This window comes from Grus americana, chromosome 14 (genome assembly GCF_028858705.1).
Source record: "Grus americana isolate bGruAme1 chromosome 14, bGruAme1.mat, whole genome shotgun sequence".
Classification (NCBI taxonomy): Eukaryota; Metazoa; Chordata; class Aves; order Gruiformes; family Gruidae; genus Grus; species Grus americana.
The window spans coordinates 12,254,986-12,281,845 of record NC_072865.1 but is presented as its reverse complement, the minus strand read 5'-3'; the positions used below and the strand labels follow the sequence as shown (position 1 = coordinate 12,281,845).

Sequence of the window (26,860 nt, the reverse complement as noted above, 5' to 3'; positions counted from 1 at the left end):
GGGGAGGGGAGCGGGCTTTGTTGCCCAGGGCCGGAGGGATGCACACAGCCTCGCACTGCTCCCCAGCACAGGGGCAGCACCGGGGACACAGCAGCGGTACAAAAGCGGGCCTTGTAATAACATCGCCCAGCGCTCATCCTCTGAGAATGACACTGAGGGTCAGAGGAGACCCTCCACATTCAAAACTGCTGCGTGTGCCACACGAACAACTGCAGCACAGCCACGGTGAGGATCCTCAGTGTCCTCTGTTTGTCACACGCTGGCGGTGCGTCCACCAGGATCCCACTCACGATCAACCCAATGGCGAACCAAGGACCCAAACCGAGGAGCTCCCCCCCAGCACCACCTCTCTCCCACTGCAAGCGTGCTGGGGGCTGCGGCGTAGCACAGTACTCGGGCCAAACTGCTGCTGGAGCATGTCTTCTGTGTGCTGGCTCTGCACATTGGTGACGGCACACAGTGCTCAGTTCCTGGCTGAGGGGAGTGGGCTGGATCCTGCGTGGCTTATGCATCAGCAAGGGCATTTCAAGCTTTTGCTTGTATTTTCTGCCCTGGGCAAAACAAGGTGCCTGACGGCAAGGAGCTTATGCCATAGGGATCCCATCTGGGAGCCTACTGCTGCTCAGATTACAAAGGATAGCAAAGGCTGAGCAAAAACTCTGGAACAGGTAGGACGTGTAATTACAGACCCAGAGCCAGCTGCAGCCCAGGGCTGGCTCCATACCAAATGACAAAATTTAGTTTGAGAATACATCATCTGAACTTTGTCTCAGGAGAAACACAACACAAGCACAGGCCCCCTCCTTTCCCCCACCTAGGAGCCGCTTCAGAGTTCCTGCATGGGGGAACACACACAACCCAGGAACTTGGCGTGAACATTTCGGGGGGGGGGGGCCACAGACAAAAACTACTGTTGCTCAGTTCACCCATGTCCTTACAATGGGCAGGATCAACCCCCCAGGATGGGGAGACAGCGTTCTCAAAGGTGCTTAAAACCCAGCACACAAATATCTTTGCAGCACGCCTCAGGTTTTGACAAGCTCTTACTTAACTGGCCTGATTCTGCCAGTGCTGTAGGCGACAAGAAATCTGGCTATACACGCAGCGAGGCTCCTAGGAGTCCAGGTCAGCACCGCTCACGATTGCCTCCCTCTCATGGCACACCGTGCCCTGCTGCAGGCGTTCTGCAATACCGTGCCATAAGCAGAATGCTCGTGCTCACCAGCTCCGATGCTTTTCTGCAGATGGTGGTGGCTGTGGTTTGAAGACTCCCAACTCTCACTGTTGCTGCAGAAAAAAACCAGCAGAGCCAGAAATTAACTAACATGGCAGCAGGCAGCACTATTTCCTGGTCTAGTCTGGTTAGCCAACGCCGAGCAATGCCACTGCAGCAAACATGGAGCAATGCTCACACATTTTAGGCAGAAGGAGGAAGAGCCCCTCTAACGGGACATAACCTCTGCGATCACAAGGGGACTTTTCTGGCAGCTCTTTAGCACAGAAAGAGAGATCTCACCCCATAAAGGCCATTTGTAAATGGTCTTTGCAAAAGTTTTTTCTAGCAAGAAGTGCCCAGGGGGATTCAGAGCTTCAGGAGGTGGGCAAGCAAGGCCCACTGACATGGCACCAACTGTTACGAGACCAAGGCGAAACCAGGAATGGAAGCCTGGTTATTTTTGCAGAGGATGCAGGAAGGGAGAATGAGATCTGTTACAATGATACTCCTATAGAGAAAGCCTGTTCTTTTCTCCAACAAATCCCTGAAGTCATAACCCGCCTGTGGATACCGCAAGCGTTAATACACACGTTGAGCCATTTGATTCGGGCTGCCACACAGTACGCCTGCTGCAACACACCACACACAAAAGGGCAAAAATGCAGCAAAGCGAAGCTGTGAGAGAATAGACTGGCAAAAATAAAACCAGATATCGAGATTTCAACTGTTAGCAGAGTTCTGCGGAATGAACCACCACCAGAGGCTGGCAGGCAGCATTCCTCCACACCACGTCCGTGAGTGGACTTACTGGGGACAGACAGGGAAGCACCAGAGAACACCACACCCTGTCAGTTTATTGGCACAGAAATCCCCAACAACTCACCTGCGTGAGGAAAGATGACACGCACACGTGTGTGGGCATTTCTGGGAGTCCACCTAAAGCATTATTAATAAAAGTTAACAAATAAAAAAGTTAACAAAGTACTGCCGTGGAATATAGCCCTTATTTTAGACAATCGGAGCAGGAAGAGCGAGAAGCCTTTCAACCCACAGTCCCACCCAATTAAAGTGGCAGTTGGAATGAGCAGCAGGTTGGGACAGGGAAAAAAGGAAAAAGCAACTGCAATTCTTTGTTCTTTTTTCTCTTTTTTTTTTTTATTAGCAAATGGACAGTATCTGGACATCTAAAGGAAATCAGCCCTTTCCAACATTAACTCAAATGTCATTGTCAATTACTGGCACCACTCCCACACTTCAGTCTTTTGTCTTTCATCCAGCCAGAACCTTTGGGTAAACAAAAAGCATAGAAACACAAAAAAATTACAATATATACAGTTTTCTCACCAACTAAATGGACTTAGATTTTTGGAGATTAGCAATGCTTTGTTCATTTGACTTTGCAAGTAATATCAAAACATCTGAAGTTTTAAAATAAAAAAATACTACAATATTCACAATATAAAACTTAAATATATTTTTTTAAAAATTAAAGGACTACTAATAGCTATTGATTTATCACAGCTGTCTCTTTCAACAGAAGCTCTGCTGATGAAGCACTGAGAATTTAAGGTTCACAAAGCGACATTCACATTCTGCACTGCTCCTGGTCAGAGTTAAGATGCTGCCACGCTCGTAAGACAGTGCGACCGGAGACTCGTCCAGGAGTTCAACTCAAATACGTCCCACTGACGGGGTATGGCAAGGTCACAGAACAAGGCAAACGCCCACGCACAGCGGGGCTGCCTGAGAGCGGAAACGCAGGTCCACGCATCACCATTGCACGCACGTCTTATCTAGTTGTCTGTATTCCCAGCTTGAGCTCTTCAGTTCATGGCTGGGCACACGGAGTGGAAATGACTAAGAGGTATGAGAGGCTTCCTCTCCTCTGATATTCCATCCCTGCTAACATATTCTCGTGTTTGATTAAATAGCCATTGAATAAAGTGACCGGAGAGAAAAAGCTCATGAGTAGGTCTCCTCTCTGGTGTAACTCTGCAGAGTGCAATGGAACCGCACCAATGGGGAGTCTGCCCCACTGTGCTGAGTGTGCAAGCTTTACACAAACCAGGCAGACAAGGGAGCAAGAACCTACAAAGGAGAAATTCAATCTATCCTTACGCAATCTCATCCACGATAAAAGAGATCATTAAGTGTGCTTGAAAGGCAAGAGAATCAAATTTTGCCAAGGAAATCTGGATTCTGTGATGGAATCCAGGTTTGGTTATATTTTCACTTCACCATTCAAAGGAAGCAGAAATTAGGACAAACAACAGCTACAGTATTTATCTCTTTGGTAACTTCTGTAAAAGAGTCTCTAAGCAATGGGTACAACTTACAGCAATCATCATAAAAGCCTGATAAGATCTTGCAGAGGTTTCATAGATTGAAAAAAAACCTGGGGCATGAACTGGGAAAATAGCTTGCCCAAAATTAAACAGGACCTGTGGGATGGTGAGAAAGACTGCACAGGAACTGGATCCCTCAGATTCCTGCTCTAGCCACACAACAATGCCTCAGTGAAAGCGGATCCCAGACACACAAGCTGAATCAATAACCTCTTATTACAGACAGAAGGTCTGGAGTGCATTGTAGGGTATTTCTTTAAGGCAAAAATGGGTGAATACTAGCTGAGGGCACAGGCAGACTTGGCAAATAGTCCGAAGGTGGACTGAGTAGCAGTAGTATGTTTTCACAGTCAAGTGGCTCCAAGGGTTGGTTTAAAGAGGATTGGGATCTCATCACTTCTGGTCACACCCTACATTTAAATCCGGCTCAGGTAAGTTGCAGCCTTTCTATGATAGAAAACTACCTATTGTATAAGATGCTTTTGCTTTTGTTTAGTTCCTTAGAAATAAATTTTCACATTCAAAGTTAGTTTCCATAACCAGCTCTCCCCTCGTATTACAAAAAGACTCAGCTGATATAGCAGGGGCTGAAGAGGCAGCAGAGAAACCAACCACTCCTTCCCGTTGAAGACACGGTTTCATCAGAACAAGCTGCAGACAGTCTTGAGGCAGAACAGCAAGACTTGCATTGCCACACTTCATATTTTACCTGTTCGTTGTCTTGAGTAACAGCGTAACCTGGTGACCCAGTCAGCATGTAGACCAGCAAAACAATGAACAGGAAGTCCTGTATATCTCTGAAATTTCCAACATGATAAAACAAGACCACTGAAGAAGGTTTGTCCAAAGCAGATCTAATGCTGCCATGAAGCACTGTTTCAGGGTTGAAATCTCAAGTACCTGCCTGAAAACTTAACTACACAGAGGCAGAAAACCGCACTGCAAAAAGCATCCACTATCAAGTCACTCACATACAGCTGTCACTAAAGCAGCCTGCATGAAGCATATTAGAAATGTGCGTCTTCCTTAAATTTCTGGAATGACAACAACTAGCTCCACATAGTCTCCCCAGATGAAAGACTGTCGATAGCTCTTAATTGAAGGCTGCGGTAATCTTGAAGTCCACCACAAAAGGATTATGCAACTGAAGCCTGCAAAGGAATGGGAGAAGAATAAGCTTTCTTCCAAACCAGTGATGGCATCCACCGTAAGTAAAGAGTTTTTGGAAGTGGATCTCAAATAACTGTCAGGCCATGGATCCAATTCCAGAAAGTAAAAAGGCAGTATTTAACGCATAAATAAGAAACAACCTGAAAACACTGTCGGTTTTGTGTAGTGTAGACCATAGGCTGGTTTATATAACTCTACTGTCAATATACTGCTTGCCGCTCTGTAAAGGGTTAAATTCTGATCTTACTTGGTGATTGCATCCTTTCAGCTGAGATAAATGGATTCTCAGGCAAAAGGACCACTGGGAAATACATATGCCATGCTGTGACAACAACATGCCTCCAACTAAGAGGACGGCTTGAGGTCAGCTTTCACTTCCTCAGCCTTCTGCTTCTCTTGCTTTCTTGTCACCACTGCTAAAATTAGTTCAAGGGCACTTGAGACTTTTAGTAGAAAAGATTTTTCTCCGTGCGTCAAAACCCAAAAGGTTTAATGTTTACTATGACCACGCAAAAGTAGAATCTGAATGTGAACTGGAAGTTAGTGTTATCTGAGTACCATTATTGGAGAGCTGAGAAAATAAAACAGTCCAGATTTCCTGCTTAAGGGCACATCTCCATTTTGCCAGCAGCTGCAGCAATGAGCATATACTTTATCATGCTTGAAAGCTGCACAAATACCCATCAGGGAAGAGACGTTACTCTCCTCTAAAATATACTTTTTGGTTGGAGAAAGAGAGATCTGAGAACAGTTTTCTGGCTCTACCAAGAACCACTACTCCCTGTTCTACCTTTATGAACAAGGAGGCAAGCTGAAGTTTTACCTGGAGAAAAACTATTAACATGTTAAAGTCTGACCTAACAACTGAATTCTCTTCAAAACCTCATCCCTATTTAACTGTAGTACGACAGAGATTTCATTAATTCAGGATTGTTTTCCTGAAGTTACATGAGAAAAAGCTGCCCCTAAATGTCATTTCAAGTGATTGTCTTCATCCCCACCTGAGGGGTCTGGGGATGAGGAAGACAACAAAACCAGCCTGATAATAATACTCAGCCCTTTGGGCTTTTCCTCTTCCGAGTACTTTGCAAAGAAAAAACCTCACTGCATCCCTGTGAGGTAGGTCAATAAGTATTATTATGTTCCCTTAATACAGATATGGAAACTGAGGCAGAGAAGTTACTTTCCTGAAGGCCACCGCAGGAATCTGTCTCAGAGATGGAACCAGGAGACAAGATTCCTTAGCTCTCGGAGAATTTCCCTTTCTCTCCTGTATCTCCCCTCTTCCCCATACAAGTCTTAATGGAGAAACAAGCAATGGAGAAAGGGACTACAGTGCCACATTTCTGACAAATAGCAGGACTCCTAGCACTACTCCACATACTCCAAAAAGGATTATTAAATATACCAGTACCTTAGAATTAATGGCAAAATGACTGCACACATTATAAAGAAGCCAACGTACAATACAAACCTAGCTTAATAAATAAGTAAAGACATGCAGCTGCAGTTGTGACTGAGTGCTGAGGGGTCCTCAGCTCAGTAAAGTCCCAGAGGCCAATGGGTAAGCCCACGTCATTCCTGTGACTCTACTGCCACGCCGACGAGTGCGTGTCTGATAGTGCGACCGTGGAGTTTATAGCCGTCCTGAGTCACCAGTGCTATCGTGCCGGGCTGCATTCCCTCGGCCGGTACATGGCAGACTATTTCATGGTCATACGGATCATATTTGCCACCAACAGGGTTCATCTTCTGAAGGCCGTGTTTGGCAAACACACTTTGCAATTTGGCCTCTATGAGAGAGAGGCCTTCATAGATTTTCTTCAGAGTTGGATTTGGATTGCTAGGCTCCGCTTCTTCTGCAGCACTCTCAGCAGTCTTCTCCAAGATATCTGCTACCTCCACAAGGTCCCTGCAGAAACTCTGGATCCCTACAGGTACAAAGAAACAAGAAGTAAATGAATGACAGTTTACAGAGGTACAGTATCAGTGACAGGCACAAAGTCACAGCAGTTTGAAAGCCCCTTTCAAGCTGCTAATAGATTTGAACTGTTACTTTAGTGAGAGCAGACAGAGAGTGTCTTCTGTATCCTGGAGCCAAAACTTTATCATTACTTGGGTAGTAATCTAAAAACTACTCAAATCAAGGTATATGCAGGACAGGCACATCTATACACATCAACATTTATATATGTATACTATACCTGACAAAGCAGAACATTAGTATTTCACTCTAAAAAGTCCTTACAACTAAGACTTGTCATTTAGGACGCTGTTCCACACCCTCTCATACAGCCCCACAGACATAAATGTTTTGCCAAGCAACTCACACAAATGCCCACGCACACAGGAAAAAAACACAATGGCGGGAGGGGAAGTAAAAATAATACACGGTCATTCAAAAATACACCCACAATTTTATTTGTAAGTTAAAACTGTTGTGGAAGGACTGGACAAAGTGGTCCTTGGGTTGGTCATGAAAAGTCATGCAGTCTCTTTCTTTAGAAAAATCGGTTTAGATTGTATACATTTCCAGAAGTGGTCTATTACACAGTGCAGAAATGTCAGGAAAGCCAGCCTCCCTCAGTTATATAGACTCCATAACTAACATACTGGAAAGACACATTAGGAAAACAGAAAAAGAGAAACAATAGTTAGGTGCTGTCTATAGTTGTACACACATGTTTAAACATGCACACAACAAAGAAGCATGAAGGAGAAGCAACAAAGGAGCAGACAGAAGCAGAACAATTACCAACCATTTCACTGAATCATAGCATCATTTAGGTTGGCAAAGACCTTTAAGATCATCGAGTCCAATGGTGAACTTAACACTGCCAAGTCCACCACTAAACCACATCCCTAAGTGCCACGTCTACATGTCTTTTAAATACCTCCACTTCCCTGGGCAGCCTGTTCCAATGATTGATAACCCTTTCAGTGAAGAATTTTTTCCTAATATCCATCTAAACCTCCCCTGGTGCAACTTGAGGCCATTTCCTCTTGTCCTATCACTTGTTACTTGGGAGAAGAGACCTACACCCACCTCGCTACAACCTCCTTTCACATTTTCCTCTTGCACCAGAGTCTGTTTTAATGCTCTATAGACCCGCATGCCTCACTCCATGAACAACTTCTAACAGAGAACATAATTTTTCTTCAAATCTGAAGCAGACTATACATAAAATTCAAAGAGCTCAAAAAAACCCTCTTAAAACCTCTCAACAGTGCTGATTATCCCAGAACTCAACAGCACAATGGGTAGAACATTAAGAAAAATACAGCAGCTTTATTTTCAAAGCTACTGGAATTACTAACAAAAAAACCTTCTGAGATTCATGCATTGTGGAGAGTAAAAGTTTCTCAGACATGGTGCTGGCAGAGTGCAATGATTAAACATCAGTTTCTTCACCCTTCAACCTGCCTCCACATCTGGCTCACTTCATTGATGCTAAAATATTTATTATAGAAGTTTTAAAGAACATCTGATATAGGAACTGACAACCGTTGTCCCAGGCAGGATCTACCTCCTAAAAGCTAGAGCAGAAGAGAACAGACTGTTAATATAGTAAAGGAAATCACAGCCTGATGACACAGCTAAGAGTATGAAATACACCCTGCCAGAGCCAGTTCTCAGCAAACAGACAAACTTGTAATTTCAACCCCATCAGTAGAACTACACTCAATTGCATCAGACCTATTTTATTAGAAAAAGATCACAAAAAAGTCACTGAGATAAACCTGATAGGACACAGCTGGATATACAGAAAAAAAAGTGAGCAAGCTCAGACACCAATGGTCCAGGCCAAACATCATGTCAGACTTTACAATGACCAAGGGCAGGATGAGGGGAGAGAAAAGCTCTTGATCAGCATTTTATGCTCAGACAGGCAGGCCGCTGCAGTAAACACAGCTCTGCCTCACTTTGCTTACCAAAGAGCTTGGCATCTTCCACAAACTTCTGCGTTCTCCTCCGGACATTCTCAGAATCTGCCAAAGCTTTTCGGTATCGCTCCTGTAACCACAATAGCAAGGGAAGACATCAAACCAGGAGGTAAAACCCATTTCCTGACAAGTCGGCAACCCCTTAGAAATGATTTAAAAAGAGCCCACTTCATGTCAGAAGGTTGGGCTCCTGCGTTTTCATTACATGCAAACCCAAGTCCCTCTCCTACTGATTAATTAGCGCAACTGTGACTCCCTCAAAAGACCCAAGTGAAGGCCAGAAACATTCAGGGTGCAGCTCAACTGAACACAGCATTGTCAGGCTGCTGCTTTTTGCATGACTCACTGCGGCTATTGAGACACTCCTTTATCTAGCAGGCAAGTTAGCGGTCTCAGCAACAGGTCTGCAACCAGCTGATTTATCGCTTGGTGCAGTAGTATTCTCAGGGCGATGATCTCCAGAATTGTCTGCCCAGTGCTGCAGTATTTAATCCTCTCCTTAGTCACACCTGTTCTTTAAAGTCCCTATAACACCATCCCTACCATTTCCACCACACCACCGGCACTAGAGAGGACTTTCTTTCTTGGACAATCTGGATCCGATGCGACACAATATGTGATGGTAATCAGGAGGAAGCTACGGCCATTCCCTCTGTACAATGCTGTGAAAGAATTGGCCAGACCATCTCCAACATACAGTTTTGCCTGCCAGGATCATACTATCGGTGTCTTGCTCCTAGGTACTACTGACAGATGGTGCTTCTGGGGAAGGCAGACTATACTTTCGCAGTGCACTCTCTCATACTTAGAGCACAGCTGCTTTGAATGCTGCCATAGCACACAAGTGTTGTGCACATGTAAAAGGGCTTACGGAAAAAGCTAGGGCTGAAAGACAGACCAAGTCAAGGGGACTGAACGGAAGACATCATGATGCCACCAGCAGCATACTCACAGTTAAATCCCGGACTTGTTCTTCCAATTTGATGGCTTTGTGCTCTAAGGTACAGTCAGAAAGGGGATGCTTGGGCTCATCACGGGGATCTTCTGGGCCACACTCGTCTCCTGTACTTCTCTGCTGCGCTGCAGTGCTGAAAACACACAGGGACTCCCTGAAATACAAACTAATGACAAAGAAGGAAAATTGAGTAACAGCAGCATCAAAACGAAGAATTCTAGTTTAGTATCATTACTAAAAGCAGGCTCACTTAAAAAAGGTACATAGGATTCTAGATAAAATTTTAGCTCTTTTCAGAAAATATGGACAACTAGCACAGAAAGACAGATGTTTTGAAAAATTCTTTTATTTTAGATTCACATGTCACTACAGAGGCTGTACACCACTTCTTTGACATAGGTTGAAGAGAGTCACATTTTCACAGGAAAAAAAGCTGTGGGTTGCATTTTTGCTGACCTCCCAGTACAGGTGGTTGATGCTGGATGACAAACTTCAGAAATATTTTTGCAAGGTAGTCTTGAAAAGGAGGCAGGTGGTATAAAGCTGTTTTTACAGTTATTTTAAAAACCCCCAAATGTTCTGAGCAAAATTCAGTAAGATCTGCAAACCCATGGCGCTTAATAAGATATGGAGGCAGAGCCTAGCCTGCTGCCTAAGATGGTACAGTGACTGCAAAAGGGCAAGTCACACCAGTGGAATGGCTGTGGATTTCTGTGGAGCAATTTAAGAAGCAAGGAAAGACATACACATCTCAAACCTCTGGCTAACCGATGATCCAATTCTTGGATGCTCTGACCTGTTTGTTCTCCTGGGTGCAAACAGACATAGTATTTGGTGTATTCTGTTTTCCTCCTATTGAGTGAAAAGGAGGAGAGTTTCAACCTATTGCCTATAAGTTCTTCTCACAAAGTAGAAACTGTTAGGCTGTACCCAGTTTTCATGTCCACTGCACAAAGAACAATTAAGAAACAAAAGAGAACTCTCAGAGACATGACCAAGGTGCGTGCAGCCCAAATATTCTGAGGCCTTCCGCCAGGACCTTCACAGCTCCATAAGCTGTGTTTGGAAAAGGGAATGAACATGCCAAACGAAAATTGTCCCTAATTCTCTAACAGTTCTAAACACTTCAACTGTTTTTATCTCTACTGACATTAAAGACTCCCAAAGGAAAAAAAAAAAACCCACAAACAAAAAAAGCCCAAGCTTCAAGTGCTGAAGCCTACCTTATTTCCAATGAGTTTTCCATCCTGAGTACGCTTTTCAACTAAAAAGCACACTTGTCAGTGGTTTGTGTTGGTACAGCAGGTGGAGCTCATCCTGGATGCTGACTCCATAACTTGCAGATGAAATGATGAAACAACCCAAGAGTCAGATAATTGGATTGAGCTGTATAAACACCGCCTAGGTGCTTAGCAGCCTATTCTATACTGTAACAATCTCACAGGTTTCCCAAAAAAACCCACGTTTGGTCAGAAGATGATCAAAACCAGCATGCTAGATACTTTGAAAAATAAAATATTTTCACTTCATTCTGTTCTTTTCCAGAAAGTCATTCACCTGTGGTAACAATGCTGCCACTCCAAGAGCGAAACAAAGAGTTTTCACTCCCCCTCCTACATCACCTGCTTCTACAAACCAACCTAGACAGGACCCACTCCTGCCAGCATGAGGTCAAAGCCTTGGCCAACCTCCCTCTCATGCCTTACGCCAGCAACAGTCTGCAGAAGAAAGTACCATTTATTCCCAAATCAGCTCCATTCAGGAAACATTTTAGCATATGCTGAACAAGGAAGGGTATCTCCTTTTTTGGGAACACCTGGGCTCTTCCACTGAGTGGGGCTTTCAACATCCCCTTTAATAGAGGGGTTTTGCATATACTAAGTGCACATCTACCGAGTGAAACACAGGATGGCACAGAAATTACTGCACTGGCACCGACTCAAACTTCTGTGTTTATACAGCACAATTCAACACTGCACAGAGATACCAATTTAGACCCCAGAATCAATGTAGCTGAGTTCATATTACCAGGCCTGCACCATTAAACTTTCTTACTTTTCAGCAAGGCTATATTGCTCGGGTGCAATGCTGTAGAAGTACATAGCTTTTGTTTCTGGGTCTATCAAATTGGTCATGAGACCTAAATGTTGTTCAGCAATCCAGCTAAGCTGAGCTTACAGCAGCAACTGGAAGGGACAGGTTTGCTCCCCTTATTCCAGTACTGGAACTGTGCAGAACAAAGGTTCAGGGAGCTAAACCAGCTAAAACATAACCCTACAAAACAAAAAGACTTTTCTGTCTGTGTACCTGAATAGGTTTGCTGACAGATCAGATGAGCACAAGTACCAGTACAAAAGAGAAGACAAACATGTGAAGCCTGGTGAGATGCAGGAGGGAGAACACTGGGAAGGGAAGAGATGTTGCGCTTTGAGTGGCAGCTAGGGCTTAGACTGCCTCAGCTGTATGACCAAAGCACAGTTTAAGAGATTTATATCTGCCCAAAGACCAGCAAGCATCTCCTACCACTCCCTGCTTAGCAGCCCAGATGTTCCCTCATTTTATCTTTAATACAAGGTTGCTAAACATCCCACAATGCTAATGACAAACTTCCTTTTCCCACCTGAAGACATTTGCATATGCAATTTTTTTAATAAGTGGGTACTTAAAACATGATTTGTATGTCAAACAACTCCTTTACAAGACATTACATGCCAACTGCAAGTCTGAAAGTGCTTCAGCTACACTTGTTCTGCAATAGGATGTTCCTCACACTAATGTTTTAAAGAACCAGGCGAGGGGCTGTCACCAGGCTCTTTTCGAAAAGCTGCCCAGCCGCTGTGGCTCTGGGTTCCAGGAATGCCAACAGAGAAGAAAACCCCACATTTAATCCCTGGCTGCAGAGAGAGCTGGGGCACAAGACCCCATCTTGAATTATTTTTAAGATGCTTGTCACATTCGTTTTCTTGACTGGTTAACATAGCACTTTCAAAGTTACAAAAAGTAGACTAAACCGGAGGTGGGGACAGAGAGGGTCCCCCTTCACCAAGCCTTTCAAAATTAATCCATGAAGCTTTAAACAACTTTCTTTGTAAATAAAAGGTGTGTCCGTGGCAAGCACCAACTACAGGCTTTGTCCTTTATCATCTCACATTTCACTTAAAGAGCTGCAGGGATGGAAATTAGCCATGCTACAGATGAATCAAAGAACCTGAAAGGCTGCTGAGAAAGTAGCCTTGCTAGGCACCTCACAGGTTATCCTCCTGCATCTTAAAAAAACTATACAAATGAGTTAACTCTTTTGCATCCAAGAAGCAAAGGTTAGCGAGTCATTTCCCTCTGCAAGTGATTTACACTACACGAATGGGTGTGTGTGTTTCGGTGTGTAGGAGGAGAGGGGCATGAATGAGCTGGTGCCTCAGCTACCGGGACCTGCCTACGTGAAGCAGAGAGCTGCCTGCATGGACTCCTTTCTACAGCTCATGAAACCAAGTCACAGAACACTCCCCCGTGCAGTGAAATATCCCGAGTATCACGTGCTGCTCAGACAAGCCTGCCTTAAAAGTTACAGGCAAGAAACAAGAACCACAGACTGACTCCAAAGGGAATTCTTAAGAAGGACTATTATGCAGAATTGAAAATGCTGCTCAATTTACTTCTTCCCCTAGGATGAAAGAAATACTCCACTAAAAAGTGTAAGTGCTATTTACAGTCTGTCCACTGCACTGTGCTCCATCTTCTAAACACAGTCATGATTACAGCTGCCCTAAAAATAGGCAGAAATCCCACTGGAGGAAGTTGACACATCCTGAAGTGACAGACGCGTGGAAGTCCCAGAGCGTGTGAAGGGACTATACAACTAAGATAGTGATATAAAAAAATTTACAAACTGATGTCACATAAAGACAAATAGATAGCGGTAGCAGAGAAGTTGATTGTATTCATATGGTTTAAGCCAGTTGTCCTTAAAGATTAGAATTTGAATGATGAGAACAGGTCTCTGTGGTCAGAACAAGTATCTTCTGTTTCTGGAGCACAGGCATGACACCCAGCCATCCCAAACCGACTGTCATGCTCCCTCTGAACACAAGGGTCGTACCCCATCTCTCCTTAAACACTCCCTCCTCCTCCTCCCAAATCAGCATGACAAAGCATGCAAGTGCTGAGACACACAGAAACATCTGCATTAGTGTTAAAGCTCTGATTATTGTGCTTCAGTAGGTAGGAAATCTCCTAATTACTCCCAATTACTGAGCTCTGTTTCATCAGGGAGTGATACCAGAGATTAATACCACGTGGATTCCTCTTCGATGAAACTGGAGAACAAGTTTGTGCAGCGCACCTTAACGCAGGATGGCCGTAAACTGGGCAGCAAGCTCCCAGACTACAGCTGGTCCTGGGTAAGAAGTTCCTGGGTCGCATACGGCACGGGTGTCTGGGCCGCACCACCCACCGCTTTGCTGTACAGAGCCACTCCTGTTGGCTGCGACACAGGCACGGCCAGAGAACTTGGTACAAAGAGTTTCACACCGATGGCAAGTCCTGGTGACCCTCCATGAAGGAAGCCTGCTCAGCTCCCATCAGATAACGTCACCTATTTCAAACCTGGTGCATATTTTGAGAGAGGTGAAGCAGTTTTCACACATATAAGAGCACATGAAAGAGGAAGGACTTTCAGACACACATCTTTACATTTAACTGCAAACACAGTTGCTTCCATTATGTGCTGCAGAATTATTTTATTGCATTTAAGTGGTCTTTTCAGGGTTTTTTTTCAGGGGAAAAAGCTCTAGAATAAGCTAACATGCATTTTGACTTTCTTTTGTTTCACCTGGCCACAAACATAGATGCTTCTATTATGTGCTGTAGAATTATTTTATTGCATTTAAATGGTCTTTTGGTTGTTTGGGTTTTTTTCAGAGAAAAAACTCTAGGATAAACTAACATGCATTTTGACTTTTTTCTTCATCTGCCCACATTTCACTCAAATAACCAAAGCACCTGTTATGGATTTCCCTTTTACAAGCAATATTCCACAATGTTCAAAAATATGACTGGACACTGCTTTTCTGTCTAAATGCTGACATAAGTCAATGGACCCTCTTCCCTCAACCATCTAAAACATGCTGAAAGTTCAGGCACTGCATCATTACCAAAAATAAAACCTGAGGAGCATATATAATTAATGAATAAATGGTACAGATGGGCAAGAAGAGACACAAAAATCACCCATGGGTATGTGTAACGGCAGGAAACATCATCACAATGTGACTTACTGACCACAGAAACGCTTCTCCCTAAAAATTAAAATGAATTTTTCATCAAAAGGTCATTTTCCCAGGAAAGAACTTGCTTTTTGAGAGCCTTTTTTTGTTCCAGGCCTACTGAGGAGCTAAGGGCCGGCAGCGTGTCCCTCATGAAGGATAAAGCGGAGACCTCCGGGGGGCACAGCGCCCTTCCAGCGGCATCCCGCACCGGCCCACACCCCCGCCGCGGCGCCTCACCGGGCCCGGGGCGCTGCCACGTCTCGCCCCGAGCCCGCCACAGGAGGGGAGAGGTCAGCGCCACTACCGTTAACGGCTGACGGAGGGGGAACGACACAGCCCCCCTCACACCGCCTCACGTACCTGCCGCGCCGCGGCGCGCCGCCGAGAGAGAGGACGGTCCCGAAGCGCCGCAGGGAGAGGGCGGCCATCGCCCCGCAGACCGACGGACGGAGTGACTGACGAAGGGGAAGGACGCGCCGGCGCCGCCCGCCAACTACAGCTCCCAGAAGCCCCTGCGCGGACTACGAGTCCCGGCAGGCAGTGCGGCTGCGCGGGCAGCTCCGGCGGGGTGCTTCGCGCGGCTGCCCCGGCCCCCGAGGGCCCGGACCGCGGGACCAGAGCTTGAGCCGCTGCTTCTGCTGCTGCTGGCTGCGCAGCTTAGAGCGGTAATAACGGGACGGGTTTCGCCTCTTGTTCAATAAAGACTGAGGGAGGCTTGGGCCGGTAGGCTGACCTGAGATGGAAGAAACGGTGTTTCTTATCTCATGGTGAATAAACGTTAAAAAACCCCCAAACCTTGGCCAAGTGTGTCTTTTAACTGAGGACTGTGTCCACGGAGGGGCTACAGGAAAGATGAGGAGGGACTCTTTATCAGGGAGTGTAGTGTTGGGACAAGGGGTAGTGGGTTTAAATGGAAAGAGGGTAGATTTAACATTAATCTGTGTGAAGAAATTCTTCCCTGTGAGGGTGGTGAGGCACTGGAACAGGTTGCCCAGAGAAGCTGTGGAGGCCCCATCCCTGGCAGTGTTCAAGGCCAGGTTGGATGGGGCTTTGGGCAACCTGGGCCAGTGGAGGGTGTCCCTGCCCATGGCAGGGGGTTGGAACTGGATGGGCTTTGAGGTCTCTTCCAACCCAAACCATTCTATGATGTGCTTTCACAGGCTGTGGTGGTCCAGCTCCATTTCTGCCCACTGTGGACACAGGGTCCTTGCTTCTTTAGCAGGAGAGGTGATGCTTTGAGAGGGTTTTTACCCATTTCTGAAGTGAAACAGGACAGTGCGGCTCCAGGTCCCAGAGGGGACAGGAACAGTGACAACCAGCATGGGGAAGCTGCTGCTGAGGATGAGGAGACTTTCCTGCACCTCCTCCCTGGGGGATGGGGAGCCCCTCCAGCCCAGGGAAGCGGGCAGCTAAGCTCGTGGCTCTGAGCTAACTGCAGTCACTGACCCAGCCTGCCCGCCCCGGCAGCTGCTGCCGCAGGGATGCCGAGCCCACCCCAGACCCGTCCTGGCCCATTTCACTGTGAGCAGTAGTTTACCTTTCGTGCTCCCTACAGCCAGGGGACGGGCGTGCCAGTGCCAGTGTTTTTATTAAATGCTGCTTACCTAGTTTCTGACAAGAGGGCTTTGAAAGAGTGAGGTCCAAAGGTTAATTGTGGCAGTCCTTAGCATGAGTGGGCGATGGGCCTGCTCCCTTGTTCCTAGCACAAAAGCCTGGGCCTTTCCCTTATATTCCTATCCCTTGTTTCTGCGTGTGCTAAATGACCTTCCTGTATTTCTCTTTTCTGTTCCAGTCACCTCATTTGACAGCACCTTTTTTATCTTTTAAACTTCCCTTCACTCCATTTTGACCACATGCCTTGGCAAACTGTGATTGCAGCAGCAATGGCGTGACTGCGCTGTTGGCCAGGGGACAACCCTGTCCCTTTCCCCAGTCCCCCAAAAGCTGGCGTGGGGCTAGGGCAGAGAAAGCCGGCCTGCCTCCAGCCTCAGCCCGTTGCAGCACTTGGCTGTTTAGCAGGATTGAAAAGTATCTGCTGTTAATTTGCTTTCAAATGCTGACACTTGAGCTTCGTTCATTCCCAAGGGAAGCCAGCATGTCCTCACCCTTACTGCCTGGAGGACAAGAAGGAAATATTGGATAAGGGCACTTTGTTGAGGCACAGTGAGCTCGAGACATGAGGAACCCTGAGATGAGACCCTGCAGAGCTGGGAGCAGTGAGCAGGGCGAATGATCAGCATCTCCAAAGTGTCCGGTCCTGAGCAGCTCATGAACTCCAACACTGAGGGGGCCAAAAAACCCCAATGAGTCCATGGTCACTTTGGAAAGTGGTAGCTTGGCCTCCAGCATCCCCAGGGTGGCACATGCTGATCCTGATAAATCAGAGAGCCTGCCAGTCAGTGCCAACTGCCAGCCCCTGGGCTCTTCCCTCCTTCCTTCTGCACCACCATGGGCACACACAGCTTGTGCCGAACTCCTGGCCCCAGGGGAGGCTCCCCCCCAGAGATGGGTTCCCCAGTAGTATGCGACCCTGATCCACAAAGGACTCCCCTTCCCCACCCACCTCCCAAATCCCCCTCCCGCCCCCTTCCCCATGGTTTATAGTGTTGCCCACGAGGCAGACGGTGCCGAAGTGGTGGGGTGTGGGAGGGTGCCTCTCCCCCCATGCCTTCCCAGCACCCTCCCGGCGCCTTGGAGAAAGGGGGCTTGTAGCTCCTCCGTGAGCCCCAGTGTCCGGTGGGAGCTCGGTAGGCATTCCCGCAGCCCGGCTTAAGTCTGCTTCTTTTCCCATTCCTGCAGAGAAAGGAAAAAACACAGGGGATGAGGAGACATCACTGGAGAAGTGAGCACTGAGCCCTTCAAGGGCATCCCTCCCCACTGGGTGCTTTGGACCACCCCAGCATCTTCAAAACCTAGAACCACTGCTGCCCCAGTCATCGTAGAGGTGATGCTCTCCCCTCTGCTCACCCAGCCCTGCACCTCCCAAATCTCCCTGCAAACCTGCAGAGAGTGCTGCTGACCTGGGCCAGCCTGGCTGCAGGTGACCCTGGCAGTACCCTTTGTTTTTGGGGTAGGGAGCATCCCTGGTCCCCAGATTTCATGGTCAAGCAAGGGGAATGGGATGAAGAATGAGATTTCCTATGGAGCTGGAGAGGAGAGGGGGAGCGAAGCAGGACCTTGGCCTTTCGCAGCACGTTTCCCTTATTGGCAGGGAGGATGGAGGGACTTCTCTTCCTCAGTTCAGCTGCAGAGTTAACGGGGACCAAGTGCTCGGGGGGGCTCCCGTTCGGCTTGTTTGTAGTTTCCTGTGGAAAAGGGGGAGCAAGGAAGAGGAGGATTTAGGAGACCCAGGGAGCAGGGACAGCCGGGGGAAACAAAAAAAACCAACAAACTGTCATGAGGTCAAAGCTGGTATGGCCAAACCTAACTGACACTTTGCTTCCCACTTCTATCTACAATGGGACAAAGCAGCAGGGATGTCCCCTCCTCCCCACATGCTGCTCCCCCCACCACCCCAAGCACCATTACTAGGGAAGCTGGAGCCGCAAGAGTGAGGAAGAAGCGGTGCATACCTCATTCTCAGCCTTGCCGGTCACAGCCAGCCCTAGGGCTGGCCCTCCCGCCAGCGACTGCTTCAGCCGCTCCTTCACTTCGGTCAGCTTGAGCTCCAGGTCAACACGGCGCTCCTCCTTCTGCCGGCACTGCTCTTCCAGCACCACCACCCGCTGCTCCAGGTCCTGCAGCTTTGACCCTGCTTGCACAAGCGTGCCCAGCTCAGCATCTTCACTCGAGGATGAGGCCGCGGGGACAGAGGAGCCGCCCATCCTCTTGGACGGGACGCTAGATGGGGCTGCCAGCCCGGCAGCACGCTGCAGCCGTTGTGGCTCATGGCCACAATGCCACCACGGCCCAGCGTCCCCATCCCACCCCGGCTCGGCAGCCTTCCCCCTGGACCCGAGCGCCTTCAAACATCCCTAGCCACAGCACTTGGACAGTGCCAGCCTACCTGTGCTGCCCTTCATGGCTTCCCGCAGCTCTCGCTTCTCTTTCCGCAGCAACACCAGCTCGCTGCGGATTGATGCTTTCTCCTTCTCCAGTTTCTCCTTCTCCGTCAGAAATCGCCTGGCATCCTCCTCAGCCCGGTTCTTCCCGTACCTGTACTGGTTGGCGTCTGCATGCACGAGGAGAGCCTGTCATGAAGGCTCTGGCCCCAGCTGCACCGATGCCACCCAAGGTCCAGCTGAGATGGTGCAGCACAACCCATCGCACATTTGCTGGAGCTGGCCGGCCCCAGCCTGGCCACAGACCCTGTTGGGGGAACAACGTCCTCCCGCACAGGCCAGGGTCCCCCACCAAACTGATGTTTGCAGCTGAGGACCCCCACTCACTTGATGCGTGCCTCTTCACTTTGACTTGTGGGTCCACCCGCCGTGACTTCTCACTGCAGGAGGAGGCATGGCGCTTCACCTGGGCTCCTGCCGGCCGCCCCGGCTCCTCCTCGGCCTGCGGCAGGGACGGGAGGGAGAGCGTGCTGAAACACTCGCGGGGCCATCGCAGCCTGGCCAGGGCTCCCCAGGGCATCTTCTGTAGCCTGGCCGCAGTGGTGGGAGAGGGTGAACCCCTGAGCCACACTCACCTGAACCTTCTCATAGGGGACGTCATCGTACACCACGCGGGAAGAGTCTGGCTGGTGGTCCTGGGAGGAGCTGGCCCACCTGCAGGAGGAGGGATGGGGTCTTCCTTTCTAGGACATCCCTGCCAGCCTCCCAGTAAGCCCTTCCATCTCAGAGGGCTCCCTGCATTGCTCTCCCAGCTTCACTCACGAGCACTCTACCCTACCCTACTCTGCCCTACCTTACTCTACGCTACCGTGTGTATCCCTTAAGTCCTTCATCAGCATTGATGAAACACCTTCCGCTTTCCATCCTGCCCGAGGGAAACCGCCCTGCTCCAGGAACCGTCAACCCCTGGGACACCAGCCCTCCCTGAGATCACAGCACAAACCCTGTCCCAGCCCATGCCTTTTCTAGGGAGCACACAGGGTTGAAGATCACCATCCTCAGCCCAACACTCTGCCCCCAGCACGGCCCCTGCCCAGCCCATGGCACAGCGGGAGGGCAGCCTTACAGGTAGGAGTGCCTCACAGCCGTCACTATGTTGGCAATCGTCTCCACATCCACATAGTCATAGTGCAAGGCCTCCGGTGCTGTCTGCGAGCCTGTTTCCACCAAGAGGAGACCCAGCCAGCGGCCCAGGTCTTCAGAGCAGCTTGCCTGTGGGACAGAGAAAGGGTTGGGGTGCATGTCCAACTCCCGGCCCCTTGCCCTCGCTCCTGCCTCCTGATGCAAAGCCCCACTGTGGAGAAGGGCCCTCTGACACGAAGCGTGTGTGCCAGAGTTAGGAGGGTCCAAGAGAAAGCACACAGGCACATGCAGGAGGTCCCAGTCCCAAACCCTCAGCCACCCCCTGCAACCTGCCTGCTTCAGCCCTGCCAGCCTCCTCCCTGCCTCCAGCCTGCAAATACCTGCGCAGCTGCCCCCGGCTCACCCAAAGGATGTCCTGGGCTTCCCTAACGTGCAGGGGAGGGGAAAACAAGGCACTGCTTGCATCCAAGCATTGGTCATCACAGGAGATTCTCCCCCAGCTTGGCAACCCCCTCCTCACGGGACTGGCACACCCTGCCTGCCCCACTGCCCGCTCACCTCCAGTGCCACCACCTCCTGCCCATTGCGAAGGATGCGGAAGGCGAAGGGGTGTTTGGGGCCCAGCCCTGGGACCACCTCACAGCCCCGGAGGACGATGGCGTTCACATGGGTCCGCAGGTCGGTGCGGTCCTTGTGGAAGTAGAGGGTGTTGCCCTTCAGGCGACACCAGCGCTCCTTCCAGCACTGGTTAACCAGGACGCTGAGGTAGCCTGGGGGACAGCAGGGCCAAGGGAAGGGTCTCAGTGCCTGCTCGGCCGGACCTCAGGCAGGCTTTAACGAGACATGGCTCCCTATTCATTGGGCCTTCTGTGCCTCACTTTCCCCACAGAGAGCCAGCTGGGACACCCTGGGTCCAGGTAAGCGGGCAGGTCAGTGCCACACAGTCACCTGAGCCTGTTTGCTGGGACATGGGTGACCCTTTGCCCCTTCCCCACGCACCACGGGAATTTGCAGAGCCAGGACCAGGCACCGTTTTGTATCCCAAGGGAGTGTCACAGCTCTCCATCATCTTGGTGACCTTACCCCCATCCCACTGCCCTTTACCCCCACCTGTCCCCACTAGGGCCAGGCTGGAGGGAAGGATGCCAGCTCCCCACCACTCCTGGCCCCTCGTGAGCGGCTGGCACGAACCGCAGCAGGGGATATCCTCCTCGGTGGAGGAGGTCTGCGTGTCCTCAGGGGAAGGCTTCTTCTTGGAGAAGCTGATGATCCTGGTGATTTTCTTCCCTGCTGCCCGGCTCATTGAGCCCTTCAAGTCAGCCAAGCCACTCTTTTTGCCTTTCCCTGGAAGGAGAACAGAGTAGCTGTGTGCCCCCGATGCATGTCATGGTATCACCCCTTGCTGGCAGAGGATGCTCCCCAGCTGTGGTGCACACAGCTGGCCCCGCTGGCCAGAGGACAGCCTGCCTGGCTGGGGCAGGGGCCGTACCATGCTCGCTGGGCTCTCTGCGGATCACTGGGGAGCCAGTCTCACCCGTTGCCACGCTGTCTGAGTCAGAGGTGTGCTTCTCCTGTGACAGCCGCTGCGGGGGGAGTGGAGCAGGCACCCTGTCAGCAGTGCCCCCCTGCACAGCCCCCAGCGATGGCCACTATCAGCCCTTCGTCCCTTCCGCCTAGGGCTCAGATATCCCCCAGCACTGGGGGAGCCCTATAAGCCCTGCAGACCTGCAGGGATGGGAAGGACCCCCCACGCCACGCAGCACTGGGAGCTCAGTGCTCTCCCTGGCCCCTCATTCCCCAGGCTTGGCCGCAGCAGCCCCATGCAGCGCCTTGGCAGGGCGGTTACAAACCATCACCTTATCCAGGTCCATCTTGCACGGCATCACTGGGGAGGTGGGGGCTTCCATCCCACCCGCTGCTGGACTGCTTGCTTCCTTTATCACCTGCGGAGACAGCCCCCAGCAGCTGCTCAAAACGGACCCGAGGGCCAGGGCTACATTCCCTGGCTCAGTGCGCTCCCATCTCGACACCAGAGCTGGGCTGAACCATGGGGAGAGAGGTCCTGGTCTCTGCAGGACAGGACAGCGAGCCCTGCTCTGGGCACAAGCCCAGCTTGCCTGGGGGATTGCACACACTGTGGCCCCTTCAAAACTGCAACCAGTTTTGCAGATTTTGTCAGAGATTTTGGAAGTCTCAGAGGTGAGGAGCTTTGGTGCAAAGATGCACAATCATCCTGCCAGCACAGGACAACTCCTGACCCCCCCGTTTTACAGAGAGGCACAGCGTGGATCGCCCAGGCCATATAAACTGACCCTGTTCTCCCACGTTTGGGGTGACAGCCGGGTTTGCGGTGTGCACAGAGGCTCCTTTCCCACCCGTGGCCCCTTCCCCGCGGCCCCCGCCTCCTGCCCCTGAACAAAGGCAGGAAAAGGCCACGGGGAAGAGGAGAGGGAGAGCAAACATCCCCACCCCGCAGGGGCTATCAGCGCCGGAGACGCCCAGGCCCTGGGAAGCTGCTGGCCAGCCCACCCCCAGCCGATAAGAGACAGAAGCAAAGCCCCCTGCCACCTCCAGCGGGGCAAGACCTTTCCCAGGGCAGCCCCCTCCCCGCCTCAGCCAGGGAGGATGCCAAGGAGAGTCTGTGCCCCCCTGGGCAAAGCGGGGGGTAGCCATGGTACCTTCAGCCACTCCTCAGCCTGCTCCTTGCTCTGCACGGCCAGGACCAGCGCCTCGGCCCCCGGCAGCGAGAACCGTAGCTCGTGCTTCTTGCGCCGCCCATCCTTGGGGACGTAGATGACGTTGCAGGTGCCCAGGGGCACCTCCACGTGTGGCTGCCGGTCCTTGGAGCTTTTGTAGCACTAGGAGAAGCAAAGGGAACCACTCAGGGCTCAGCCAAAACCTGCCTGTCCCACTGCCATGCCAGGCAGAGCTGGTGTCCCTCTCAGGGTCCCTCACAGCTGGCACAGATGGAGGTGGCTCAGTCTCTGCAATGGCCTCGGTGGCGGAGGGGTGCAGGGTGCCCTTTCGCTCTGCGGGGTCCCAAAAGAGGGAAGCCCTCCGTTCGCTTGCAAGGGAAGCGAGGGCAGCCCATGCATATGCTCTGCAGGGCAGTCGCAGCCTTGGGGCAGGGTCATGGCTTGGATAGTGCTATGTTTCTTCAGCCTGGACCCAACCTCCCTCCCAACCCACCAGTGGGTTTCTGTCCCCCACCAGCTCTGGGCTCACCAGCAGTTTGCTGTCCCGTATGATGGTGAGCTGCTTGGCCCACTGCCCGAAGCGCTTCTTGCGCAACAGGAAAGCGCAAATCCTGCAATCCTTCACCAGGTTCATGGAGGCTTCCTCCGACGGCCACTGGTGTGTCAGCTGCTGGCCCTTCCCCTCCTCCTCCTCCTCGTCATACGACTCGTAAGAGCTGCTCATCGCATCCGAGTCATTGTCTGGAAGGAAGCAGACGAGTCACCCCAAATGGCACCCCAGGGCCCTGCCTGCTGGGCACGCTCAAGTGCTGCCAGGGCTCCCTGTGCCTGGTGGGCTCCAGCACAGAGCCTGGGCTGGGCGCTGCGGTGGATGGACTCCACGTCAGCCTCTGAAAACAGCAGAGTTTTGATCCCAGCCGTCTCCATTTCCCTTCCAAACCAGGCAGGATGCTCATGGGTGAAATGCCAGTCCCAGGTGCGTCTATCCAAACCCCTGGGCTGGCTTATTTCTTTAAAAGCCTCAAACTTTGAAAGCCTGGATTAAACCTTCTATCTGCAACAGAGGATCACGTGCCGGCCCTCTGCCCCACACCTCCTGTGCGGGACACAGAGGAGCAGGGCTCTGCAGTTGTGTCCCTGCCCCGGCTCTCCTCTGCCAGGGCAGAAGCAGCTGATGCAGGGCACAAGAGCTGCATAGGCAGGAACACCCCTTCCCCATGCTCGTGACAGACATGGCACCCGTTACATCCCTTCCGCAGCATGAGGGCTCTGGCTTGCGTGACAAACAGCACTCCATGCTCCTTGCTTTTTGCCTAGCAGCCTCTGACACGTGAGAGGTCCTCCAGCCTCAACCCCCCCAGCCCCCAGCCCAGCCCTCATGCCCCCATCTCGGGGCTGGACTTTGCCAAAGCTCTCCCCTTCCCGGTGAGGGCAACCAGATACCTACAGGAGTTTTTTTGCTCCCCATTCATCCTGGTGACGGGGTAGTTGCTGTCTGCATCTTCGTAATAGCCATCCTCGATGGAGTTGGGGGGGCTGGAGCTGTCTGCAGAGGAAGCAGAGGGCATCTGGGGCTGTTACACCTGGTTCCCCCCAAGGATGCTCTGAGCAGCGAGTCTGTGAGCTGGGGCAGAGCAAAGCACACCTCCCAGGGCATCTCAGCATCGGTGCCCCCACGGCTCCAGCCTCTCCCCATCACCCCCTTCCCAGTCGAGCCGGAGCAAACAACTCCTTGCAGTAACAGTGCAGCGGGGTGGGAAGGAAGCGGGACAGGAGTGATCCCGGTGAGAGCAGCAACGTTTCCCTCCCTGGGACGAGCCATCATGCCTGCTGAGGGCTGCCTGCTCTGCCAGGCAGGCGGGGGGATGCAGCGGGCAGCTTGCGGGGCTCCCTCCACCCTCCTGCCGCCGCAGAGCGGGACTCACTGCGGGAGGTGATGTACTCGGGGGCCTTGCCGGGGCCCAGGGGCAGGGCTTCCTCATAGTAATCCTCAGGTGGGGGAGTGGTGGGCAGCGGCGGAGCAGGGTCCACAGGAACCTACGGCAGAAACGCCACCGCCGTTAGCCAGGCAGCAGAGAGGATGATGAGTCCCAGCAGCTGCCATGGTGGCAAGGGACAGGAACGGGTCACAGCCCTGGGCAGGTGCAGAGCAGACATCGCAGGTGGGCATTCGGGGACTTACGGCTTTTGCCGTCTGGTTCCTTGCCAGCTCCAAGCCAACGCCGTCGCCAGTGTCCCCTTCCTCCTCCTGCATGTCCTGGAGATCCCGCAGGTCACAGTCTGCCCAGGGGTAAGTGGAGAGGGTGAAGGGAGCAGGAAAACCCAGAGCTGGCCTCCCCAGCCATGCCCTTCAGGGGCCCCCAAGGCAAGCACCCATGGCCCTTCGCTGGGAAGGTGCTGGGAGATGGGCACTGCTGGTAAATGCCGCTGGGTGTGTGTGGACCTCCCGTGGCCAGCCCCAAGCAGCTTGAGGGGACTGGGAGCAAGCACCCAGGGTGACAGTGCCCACTGCAAAAGGATGCAGCTTTTACCCTCCTTCCCTGGGGCACCCCAAGAGCTCCCATTGTCAGCAGGGACCCCAGGAATTCACCCAGTGGGACCCCCGGGTGTCACTCCAGGTTGGCCACACATACCGAACTCCTCGAAGAGAGACTCCACAAAACTGGTGCCATTGCTCAGGGACGCTGTGTTGACGTACATGTAGTCCACGTCCTTCCCTGGGAGCGAGGGGATCTTCTCAGCCTGGGGGTGGGCAGGGTGGCCGGGGCAAGCACCAGCACCCCTTTTCCCTGCAAACACCAACCCAAGGACACGGGCCAGCCCACCCCACCGTGTCATGGGGCACTCCTCCGGAGCAGGCGCCTGGGGAACAGAGGAGCCCCCGAGGGATGCTGCTGCCCCCCCAGGAGGGCAGGAAAGGAGGAGGGCTGTGAAGCCCCAGGTGCACAGCCGTCCTGGTCTTCCCACGGAAACCCCTGCGCTCAGCAGAAACCGGTGGCAGGAAGACCTCTGCAAAGCAGCCTTTCCGCAGGGAGCAGCCCGCCCACAGCCACGGCAGGGCTGACGCCAGCCCCCATGCCCGGGGCAGGGAGAAGCTGGGAAACGAGGTGGGGAGCAAAGCACCCCGAGGGGGCTGAGCAGGCACTGGGGACACCCACTGCCCCTGGAGACAGCCATCGGGCACGAGTGGGGGACAGACCTGCGGGCGGCTGCAGCTTCTGCAGGATGGTGGAGACAGCCAGCTTCTTCTCCTGCGTGGTGGCACTCAGGTACTCATGGTCCAGCAGTTTGAGCAAGATACTGAGCTCTGGCAGGAGCTGGTCCAGCACTGGGGGGAGCAGGAAAAAGCCCGTCAGCCAGGGAGGTGTTGGGGTGTTGGGGTTAAGACAAGACAGAAGGGGCTGGAATGTGTGGAAGACCCCAGGACAGGGGTCTTTCCCAGCTGGCCCAGCACGGCTCAGGCAGCGTTTGCGAAGTGCACACGTGCTCCTTCTGTGCACAGGCTCTTCCACGTGCACGCAGACACTGGGATGCAGCCTGCTGAGCCCATGAACGGAAACACCAGCTCTGCAGGGCTACTGGATCGCTATCAAAGGGCTCTCAGCACACATATTTTCCATGCAGATAAAACTACACTTCTGTCTGCCCAACAGTCCATCGCTGCTGCTGGTGCCCCCTCGCTGTGACAGGCGCTGGGTAATGGAGGGAAGGAAGGAAGGAAGGAACGGAAACCTGGATGCCATCTCCAGAGCCACCTGGCAATGCCGCCCAGGGAGACGTCCCCCCACGCCTCGCCTGCTGGGGGACATTCATATTCCCCTGCTGCGCTGAGACCATGCGTGACCTCCCAGGTCAGTGCCACCTCCACAAGCTCCCCATATGCAGGCTAGAGCCTTCCTCCCCACGCTCACCCACAGCAGCTCCTCTGCCCTGCTGCCACTCCTCCCCTGTATCATTCCAGCTCACCCACACCGCTCCAAGGCCACCCCACTCTTCCCTCCGGGCATGGAGTCACTGCCCCAAGGGACAGTCCCTGCCCCACACTGGTGGTCTGAGAGGTGCCCAGGGAGGGGACGGGGACTGCAGCACAGGAGGGGCTCTCCCCACCCGGCTCTGTGTTAGCTG

At 51.7% G+C, this 26,860-nt stretch overlaps 2 protein-coding genes across 7 annotated transcripts in view; both read right to left on the bottom strand.

Annotated features, from left to right (window-relative positions):
- Positions 1-48: 48 nt before the first annotated feature.
- GRPEL2 (GrpE like 2, mitochondrial) lies at positions 49-15,378 on the bottom strand. 3 transcript variants are annotated; one of them, XR_008579261.1, is made up of 6 exons: positions 15,256-15,378; positions 9,629-9,797; positions 8,665-8,746; positions 4,271-6,662; positions 2,100-2,152; positions 49-1,287 (listed from the first exon to the last, which is right to left on the bottom strand). XR_008579261.1 is itself a non-coding variant. In XM_054841637.1 (4 exons), the coding sequence occupies exons 1-4, from the start codon at positions 15,321-15,323 to the stop codon at positions 6,307-6,309; spliced, it is 675 nt and encodes a 224-aa protein (XP_054697612.1). In that variant the 5' UTR covers positions 15,324-15,378; the 3' UTR covers positions 2,346-6,306. The 3 variants fall into 3 exon arrangements, 1 of the variants encoding a protein (XP_054697612.1); XR_008579260.1 differs by lacking the exons at positions 49-1,287; positions 2,100-2,152 and having other exon boundaries at positions 2,346-4,712; positions 6,206-6,662; XM_054841637.1 differs by lacking the exons at positions 49-1,287; positions 2,100-2,152 and having other exon boundaries at positions 2,346-6,662.
- Positions 14,316-26,860, bottom strand: part of AFAP1L1 (actin filament associated protein 1 like 1) — a 26,384-nt gene continuing 13,839 nt past the window's right edge. Inside the window, exons 2-19 of one of the 4 annotated variants that reach the window (XM_054841635.1) lie at positions 25,935-26,063; positions 25,369-25,452; positions 24,918-25,015; positions 24,661-24,772; positions 24,183-24,281; positions 23,265-23,476; positions 22,718-22,897; positions 21,896-21,982; positions 21,529-21,622; positions 21,231-21,383; positions 20,598-20,809; positions 20,023-20,168; positions 19,532-19,610; positions 19,284-19,398; positions 18,902-19,066; positions 18,468-18,646; positions 18,072-18,200; positions 14,316-17,688 (exon numbers count right to left, since the gene is read on the bottom strand). In XM_054841635.1, coding sequence (XP_054697610.1) covers positions 17,665-17,688; positions 18,072-18,200; positions 18,468-18,646; positions 18,902-19,066; positions 19,284-19,398; positions 19,532-19,610; positions 20,023-20,168; positions 20,598-20,809; positions 21,231-21,383; positions 21,529-21,622; positions 21,896-21,982; positions 22,718-22,897; positions 23,265-23,476; positions 24,183-24,281; positions 24,661-24,772; positions 24,918-25,015; positions 25,369-25,452; positions 25,935-26,063 — 2,297 coding nt within the window. In that variant the 3' untranslated portion in view covers positions 14,316-17,664. Of the gene's footprint in view, positions 17,689-18,071; positions 18,201-18,467; positions 18,647-18,901; positions 19,067-19,283; positions 19,399-19,531; positions 19,611-20,022; positions 20,169-20,597; positions 20,810-21,230; positions 21,384-21,528; positions 21,623-21,895; positions 21,983-22,717; positions 22,898-23,264; positions 23,477-24,182; positions 24,282-24,660; positions 24,773-24,917; positions 25,016-25,368; positions 26,064-26,860 lie in introns of those variants that run through there. The other 3 variants (XM_054841633.1, XM_054841636.1, XM_054841632.1) reach the window with 3 other exon arrangements.